At 37.9% G+C, this 9,044-nt stretch overlaps 1 protein-coding gene across 1 annotated transcript in view; it reads left to right on the plus strand.

Moving 5' to 3' along the window:
• Nup358 (nucleoporin 358) overlaps nucleotides 1-8,601 on the plus strand; it is a 97,726-nt gene extending 89,125 nt beyond the window's left edge. The window contains exon 47 of the mRNA XM_080268767.1: nucleotides 8,576-8,601. Coding sequence (XP_080124893.1) covers nucleotides 8,576-8,601 — 26 coding nt within the window. The remainder of the gene's footprint in view (nucleotides 1-8,575) is intronic.
• The last annotated feature ends 443 nt before the right edge of the window (nucleotides 8,602-9,044 follow it).

Here is a 9,044-nt window from a genome sequence, read left to right on the forward strand (position 1 = left end):
TGTCTTTTAAACTCAGTGTCTAGTCATCTTGAAATTAATAGATCTTGACGTTGTGGGTCTCTAGGTTTAGGCACTTTCTTTTTGGCATTAAAAAAAAAAAAAAAAATTGCAACTGCCCCTATGGCGTTACCGGTATGTAGTTAAGGTTAATGAGAAAAGCAGGATAAACACCAGAGTTCGGATGAGAGGTGCTTGGGAAAGTTGACAGTTTTAGTGTCCTGGGAGCTATGATCTGAAGTCATGGTAAACTGGATTATGGATGCTGAGAGATGACTAAGGGACAAGACAAAAAATTTTGCAGGGTTTTGAAGGTTGCGATGGTTAATTTGTATTTAGAAAGATGGGATGGCTAATTTGGAGGGTGACGATGGTTTGTCGAGATGTGAAGTAACCTGAGGAAGTCTGGACAATAAAGTTAAAGAGGGAGTGATGAGATGGCATGGTCATGGAGAAAGAATTGATGTATACATTATAGGATGGTGAAAAGGGTGCATCCGAGCGAGTCAGAAGGTGGGAGGAGGCTTGATAGGTCAAGAAGGTGGTGTGCTATCAACACTTTTTTGTTTTAATTTAGGTTCTTTATTTACCATTCAGTACAAGCCCCAACACTCTGGATTGCACTGTCCCTGAAGGCCAAGCAGGGTTTATCAACACACGGTGAAAAAGAGGCAAGTTACTCCTGAAAGTTTCGAAATATTGTAAGAGCTGGCACGATCCACAGATGTTGACTTACAGCTAATTATTAAGAGAAACAAATTTAAGGATGACGTTGTAACATTTTAATTTAAGCATATATATCTATCTATTAACAAAACAAAAAGTTGGCTTTGTGAACTTCACGGTCCATTCAGTAAATTTGCCACAAAAGAAAACGAGGTAGTACCATTTTCTTTTACGACAAAACTCGAAATTTTACATTAAGATAAGGCAACTGATTATGCACAGTATAATGAGAAATAACTAAAACGTGACTGAAGACAATAATTCTCATCACATTTTAAATATCAAAGCTTTTATGTTGTCAGTCATCGTCCAGTTGGTAATAATGTTTTGGGAGCTAAAAGTTAATGTCCCCTACAGAAGCTAGTATTGCCCTTTATCACGCTGATTAATACTGTAACTATGTTTTCTTTGTGCCATATAAACGACGCAAACTAGATAAATAGTATTTCGACAGCGTACATTTCAAACGCTACGGCTGGCAACATTGAACCATAACCCTGCGTTCCTCCTTCCTCCTACTCGTGACGTCACCGGGATTCTCTCCTCAGTTTGTGACGAAGGTGAAGATACGGAGGATGTGTTAAGAATGTTAGTGTAAATTTTCTTGTAAATATCGGACTATATGTTGAACCATAAGGAATTTACCAGTGCCTATAAACATGGGATTATGGAGCTGTACGGTCCTATACCTGCTAGTCACATTATGGCCGGAATGTGAAGGTAAATGAGAGTTTGTTGTGGTCGTTGTTATCCTGATCAGGTGGAGCTGCTACAGAACCACAGTCACTGACCCCCCCGCTCTTTGTGCACTCATAGCCTCATATCCACTGATGTTCCCTAGTTAACATGCCCACCTAGAAAGAATAGTAATGTGCTGGTTATATAGGGCTTGGGTAGCAGGGTAGGGAATGAATCGGCGTTACTAGAGTTCAAAATTACTCTGAATGCTCCCGTTGTCTGTAACGTTAGGCCTTCAGTCTTTTATGGCTCCGCAAAATTTCGTGCTCGGTCTTTTAAAAGTTAATGCACTCTGTCCGAAGTTTTAATCACAGCGTAATATGAACTTTGCAATGCTTGGCTTTGTTTACATTGGATCTGCCATTTAACTCTTTGTGTTTGGTATTTAACTGGACGTATCAGCGGTTTCCGGCCTATCGTAGATATCTGGGAATACATAATTGACTAGGGAAAGACTCAAAAGAGGATTTTTAGCCATTTTCATACGACAAGCAAACCGTTTTGGGGATTAACTGTTACTTGTATCAAGAATGATTATTGTAGTTTGTACACAGAGTAGTTCATTGCCGTAAGCAGCACTAAAGTCGCCACAGTTATAATGTTGCTACCACTGTTATAATGTTGCTACTTGCCGTTAAGGAAAAAAAAAAAAAGTGAAATTGGCAGTGTTGTATTAATGCGATTGTATAAGCACATTGCTCAGTGTAAAATGCACTTACACCGGTTGTGTTGTCATTTTTTTTTTTTTATTGTTTGGTTTTGAAGTGTCTGGCATTTTTTTTTTTTTTTATATTAATTTGGTTTTGAAGTGCCTGATATCTGTAACTTGGATTAAAGCACCATACACACAAATCAACTTAGCTTAAGGAAGTTCATTAACAGCCCCAATTTCACTTTTCAGATTAATATTATAGCTACTTCCTGTCATTTAATAATAATAAGCATGTTGAGATAGTCTTTCACCTTTAATGTCCAACACAGAGTTATTACAAAATAGCCTACTGTGTATTGCTACTGTAAAAGAGAGGAAACTTGCACATTAGTCATATAGGTAGTTGTGGAACTCTGCTAACTTTTTTTTTTCTTTTTTCTTTTTTTCTGAAGGGGGGGACAAGTAGTACAACTTATTTACTTTGGTTTGTGAGAAGAGGATGTTTGTCCTTGAGCCATGGATTTGCAGTTGGCTGTTTTTATTACAGTAACTATTAGCTCTTATGGATATTATAGTGGATGACCAGAGATTATGTACCAACTCTTCCTAGCAGAAGCAGTTTATTGTATTTTGCATTTCATACAAATACTCCTCTTGTATGTTGCTAATGTAAATTGTGTTGATAAATGCTAAACAGATTTACTGTACAGCACTGCAAGAGAAGATGTAAAATTGAAAATTATTTGGTAAAGAAGTTTCATGAAGTCTCCTATGCCATCTAAAATACGCTCCCTAGAGAATAGGACATTGCTCGTGATCTGAATAAAAGTCATCTGATGGAAGGAAGAGCAAAGTACAGTAGCTCAGAATTCTGAAATATTGATGAGTTCAGCACACACATCCAGTCTACGATATACTGGATGAAATTCCTTTTTAAGTATTGACATATAAGTACTGTACAATAGCTATATTTATTACCAATGTGCCAAATTACAAGGCAGTTTTGATACATGTCAGAGGTGCTTTCATATTCAGTACTTTACAGACATTTGGGTGCTGGCTTCAATGAAAGAAAATGTTAGCTGTATGAAATATTATTATGCAGTACCATTATGAAACATACCCGGTACGGTACGCATCTACAAAAGAGTATCTGCGAGAAGGAATGATTGCACTCAGAAATTCGGGGAGGAATGAATAATATGAGGCAGCCTGGGGATTGTTCTTGAACATATGCTTGAGATAGCTTTGTGCATGACACTAGGTTACCTGTGCATTTTTTTTTTTTTTTTTTTTTTTTTTTGACTGACCAGCTGCTGTACTCAGCTATGTTTAAAAAAAGTAACATCAGTATGTTGTGAAACTGTGGTTTGACTTCAAAATAGTGAATGTAAAAAAAAAAAAAATGTTTAATAAAAAACATACTTGGTCTGTTTTGACTTTAAAATAGTGAATAAGCTTAAAAAGAAATAATGAGAAGCATACTTGGCCTGTGGTTTGACTTTTCAAACTAATGAAAAAGTTTAAAAATATATAATAATGATAATCAGAAGTATATGGTACTTGCCTTGCAGCTGAGGGGCTAGGATTTTTTTTTTTTTTTTTTTTTTTTAATGAACTTCCAGGGGTACAGTACAAACTTTTTCTCAGAAACATTAGCCTTACTGCAACATTATTTTTCCAGTGAGAACTATAAAATACAGTATAGCTACAGTTTTTTAAGGTTATGGCAGTGGCATTAATGATTGAATTACTAGAGGCAGACTTTGGTAAAACATGGGACTTTAGTTTCTGTCTATGTTCATACAGTAATTTGTACTTATTTGGTCATTGGTGTCAGTTAATTTTGGCTCATGAACTTTTCAAGTTATGAACTGTGTTGGAACCAGTTAAGTTCATAATAGAGCAGCCACATAGTTAGGCTAAAGCTATTTTTGCTGTTAGCTTTTAAGTACAGTGTATGCGTACTGTATACAAATGCAGAGCAGTTGTACAGTATGGGTATGTTCATATGTGGATCACAAAATGTTTTGTTTTAGACAGCGTAGTGCAGTACCATACTGTACACAGTACGGTATGTAATTTTATTTTTATTAATTGGGTCAATGGATTTTTTTTTTTGTTTTTTTTTTAAATATAGTAAGTATGCAATATGTGCCTGGAACAGAAATGATGTTCTGTACTGTATTAGGTAATCCAAAGACTGCAACAATCCCCTTTAGTTTAAGTCAGACATCTTTGTGTTAGCCTGAATGATTTACAGCACAAACATGTAAAAGTACAAGACACCACAGTCAGATGGTTAAAGATCCAGTGCCACCGTTGAAGTTGTTTGACAGTTTTCTCACCGTACGCAGTAGCCTACAGTACCAGTTGTATGGAAAAAGTTGTAATATTTGGAAGCACAGTCCTGACATACAAGGACTGCCCCTACTGATGTGGAACGTGACGTCACAATAGTATTGTTTTAGCCATGAAGAGTGATCGGAGCATCTTGGAATAAATAGTTTCTCACTTTTCTTAATACTGGTAATGTGTCATCAACACTGGTGGGCGAAAGTATAAAGAGAACCTACAAAAAAGCAGCATATCCTATATACCGGTATCCTTGTTTGTCAGTGATGTGTACCAATACAGCTACCCGGTACTGTATTACTGTACTGTAGGGTGCCTACAAGTTTTCAGTACAGTTGGTGTGATATATTTGGGGAACTGGGAAATCAACTTTCTAGGTAGCAGTGGAACTTTGAATGATTTCCTGAAATTATAATACCAGATACTGTATAGTACTGTGGGCCAAAGTATAAAGAGAACCAACAAAAAAGCAACATATATTCCTATAATGAGGATCACCTACGGTATAGCTACGTGTATTGGAGTAGAAGTCTTGCGTAGTGGGTGTAGCCTGTTATTACTTTTTAGGACATGTCAAGAAAGGTCACATTGTCAGGCTGAACTCTGCTGGGTGCTACAATACTTTCTTAACCCTTTAGCTGCAAAATACTTTCTTTGCATTTTATTGTGGCAAATACCAGATTACTGTATTTTACTAGACTACTGTAGGCTATGCCTAAGACAAACCAAGGTCATCAAAATGTTAAAAGCTATCACAAGTAGCTGGTACCTATTTGCCTGAGGTGAAAGAGCTTGTTATTTGATTCCATCCTGTGTCCAGTGATATAATTTTGGTATTAGTATAAAGGGAGTTGAAAAATTCACCAAATGTGGCTGTTAAATAGCTACCGTACCAAGTACAGTGTAGGTATTGTACCATTAAGCAGCACCTAAAGAAAATACAGTAGTCTCGTCTCCCTTGGAAAATACTTAAGGCTACTTAACCCGCTTAATACAGGAACAGTCATCTTGATAGCAGTATGTTTGATACAGTATGAAATAGAGCTAGTATGTAGGATATACCAGTACCCATCCTAATAGGTACGGTGCTGTCTCTCTAAAGTGAAAAAGGATACTGGCTGTGTACTGTATATAGGCAACACTGTTTACTTGAGGATGTAGCTATAATGTCAGGGATGGGGATGTGTACTGGTGCTCTGTAGTTGTATTTTGGGGGAAGGATGTACCAGTAGATCACATCCATCTGCACAAAACACTGCATGGATTCCTGGTCAGTGTCATGCGTAAATTGCAGAGTAAAAAGTAACCATATGAGAATGGACGTTGTCTTCACCCATGATCTTACAATAGTTGTAATATACGTTATTCTAATTGTAGTGGCTTTCTTGTAGGAAGACACAGATGCATTGTCATAATTTCATCATTGCAACAATATATGGTAAGTTAATGAATGAGATGAGTGAAGGAAGGGAGACAAAATGTTACCGTACATTTAGCTGAGAGAAGAGAATGGTTATGCGTTACCAAGCTCATTGAATTCAATGGAGGCACCGTGTATTATGGTATTCAAGTTGTGGACATGTTAATTTCATCAATTAAAACAAAACCCTCTGTAGTATGGTACCGGTACAACATAAAAAAAAAGGAGGCTGTAACTGCATATTGGTCTGACTGCGGAAAGCATTAGGTAAAAAGTCAGCAGTATTAGTATTTATAAACCATCAGTTTACATTTAGTGTTTTATACATACCATCACTCCTCACCCAACATTCTAAGCCATCCACATCTATGTGGTACCTATGCTTGAAACAGAGTGGGGTCAGGCTACTTCCTCATTGACAGAAAGTGGTGTTCCTTGATCTTATGGATCTGTTGGCCTTTAGTAGCTACTTATAAAATACAGCTTGAATGTTAGAGTAGAGCTGCTAGCCCATGTCAGAAGTTATGAAGCTGGCTGCCACAACACACATAAGCCTAAACAACTTTTCCATCTATATTTATTTTAAGAATTCTACACCAGTTAGGCTGACTATGTCATGTGTTTCACCACTGTACCTTCATTCAGTATGGGAGGCAGGCCTCATTCTCATGAAAATATAGTAGTTTTTCAGATAGTAAATTAGGAATAGTATACCTGAGTTTTCTTTCTCTTAGTGATACTGTAAGTAGGCTTAGGCTGATTACTAATTTATCATCATCATCCGGACCTCCTTTCCCACCCTAGGGCAGGGTGAGGAGTAGCAACATCCAGACAACCAAAGTTTGCCCAGTGCAATGGGCCATGCTACCATTCATTCGTCATTCAAGTCCTTGAAACCTTGACTTCATCAGATAGGCTAGAAAAAGTTTCACTATGTTCTGTAGCTTCACATATACCGGTACCTATCTGACAGACCCATTCCGAATGCTGTTACTTTAAAAAGGGATGCCCAATCCCTGGTTATGTGCTTCTCTGCACAAAATTCATCCATCCAGCTTGGTCTCTTGTCAGATATATCTTTTTCATCACTCTATTGTCATTCATTCTCTCCACATGACCAAACCATCTCTGTACACTTTCTTCGATTCTGGTGTCCACAGACTTCCTCACTCTGCATCTTTCACATATCACAATTTTCTGTATCCTGTCCACTCTCTGTACTCCACATACATTTCTCAGCAGTCCCATCTCCACTCCTCTTACTCATGACTTTTCATTTTCATGCCACACCGTAGTCTAATATCCTTATGTTAATGTTGGCACTAACACTCCTTCATGTAAGCCTCGCACAGCTGCAACACTCAAGCCTCTTGTTTCATATCAAGGCCCTCATAGCACCAGCAATTTTCCTTCTGTGTGTCTCTCAATTTTCCTCTTCTTTCGCACATTTTCCTCTCTTTTTCATCTCTGTACCCAGGTATTTGAACTCTAATTCCAGTCACTCTCCATTCACTGTAACATCACACTGGGAGTCACCTTCTCTCTCAATAACCATCACTTTACTCTTTTCTACATTTACTCTTGGGGCACAATGCTCACAGACATCTACAAAACTCTGCACAAGTTTACCAAGCTCTTGTCCAGTATTTGGAAGTAGCACTGCATCATCAGCATACAACAAATTTGAGATATTCATCCATCTCCATTCATTACCAGTGCCATCCCTCTTTCCATTACTCTTGTTTTTGCTTCTCTCATCACCCCATCCATATATATGTATACTGTATATCGAACAACCATGGGGACATCCCGCAACCTTGTGGCACACGTACATTGATCGTGAACCATCCACTTAGATGCCCATTTACTCATTCATATGCCTCACTACCATCATAAAAGCTCATGATGGCACCCAGCAGCTTACCATCTACACCGTACATACGCAAAACCTTCCACAGTCCTTCTGTCTGCTTTGTTGTAGCTATGCTTTTTCCAGGTCCATAGATGCCATAAACACCTTATTGTCCTTCTCACCTGCCCTCTCTGCTGTCTCACTGCAAATATTTGATCCACACATCCTTTGCCACTCCTAAAGCCACCCTGTTCATCGCTCACTAGGACTTCTGATACGGTATTTCTCTTACAGTACTTTATAATAATTCTTCCATATACGGTAGGCTACCTTCCATACAACTCTCAATAGACTTATGCCATGATAATTCTTGCACTGTACTTTGCTCACCGTTATTTTTGTACAGGGGTACAATCACTGCCTTTTTCCATTCTACTCTCAGTTTCATTCCTCCATGCCTTCTTATATATCTTCAACAGGCACTTCATTCCACTCTTCCCACTACACGTAATCATCTCTGCATACAGCTCATCAACCCCAGCTGCATTCCCATTTTTCAGTTGCTTCACAACATTCTTCACCTCTAATTTAAACAAAAAAATACTAGCACTTTACCTGCATTATTTTATGAAAACAAGTTGATCTCTTATAGCCTTATTTTTTTCACCTGTTGATGGCTAATGACAGAGTCACTTAATACCTTTTAAGAAGTCGTGTATGAGGTTTGTCTATTTTTTCATATGGTGTCCCCATAACTAGGACAAAATTGTTAGTTAGGTAAGAATTAAAAATATACAGTCAGTTATTGAGTACTCAATTATCTCTATCACTGCAGTTGACCAACTGATGCCCATGCGTTAATGCATTGGTGATAGAACATCTTTTCATATCTCTCACAGGCTAATTATATACCTGGCACAGTACCAGTATGTCCCTTTACACTTAAATGTCTGGGAGTTTCTTGAAGCAATATATAATTGATATTGACTGAAATTTGTATGTACAGTACAGTACTGTACAGAGTTTCATGTAAATCCATGTAGTTCTATTGATAATGGATGTAGCTATTGGTGTTATTCTGGGCCTTCAGAGTGGGGTAGACCTTGTACTGTATATAGCAGAGGACCTAGGCTTCTTCCTGCCAGCTACTTTGGTTTTGTTTTGCAGAGTAATTGTAGGTACCATAATACAGTGTGAAGAAATGGTTTGCAGCCACACTGAAATTACCCCTTGATTTAGTAGTCATGATCCAGTACAGTATGCAGTAGGGTTACATCTAGTGAAAACCAATTGGTATTGCATAT

The sequence above is a fragment of the Coenobita brevimanus genome, chromosome 29, assembly GCF_032717465.1.
Source record: "Coenobita brevimanus isolate Jiangsu-jjx chromosome 29, ASM3271746v2, whole genome shotgun sequence".
Classification (NCBI taxonomy): domain Eukaryota; kingdom Metazoa; phylum Arthropoda; class Malacostraca; order Decapoda; family Coenobitidae; genus Coenobita; species Coenobita brevimanus.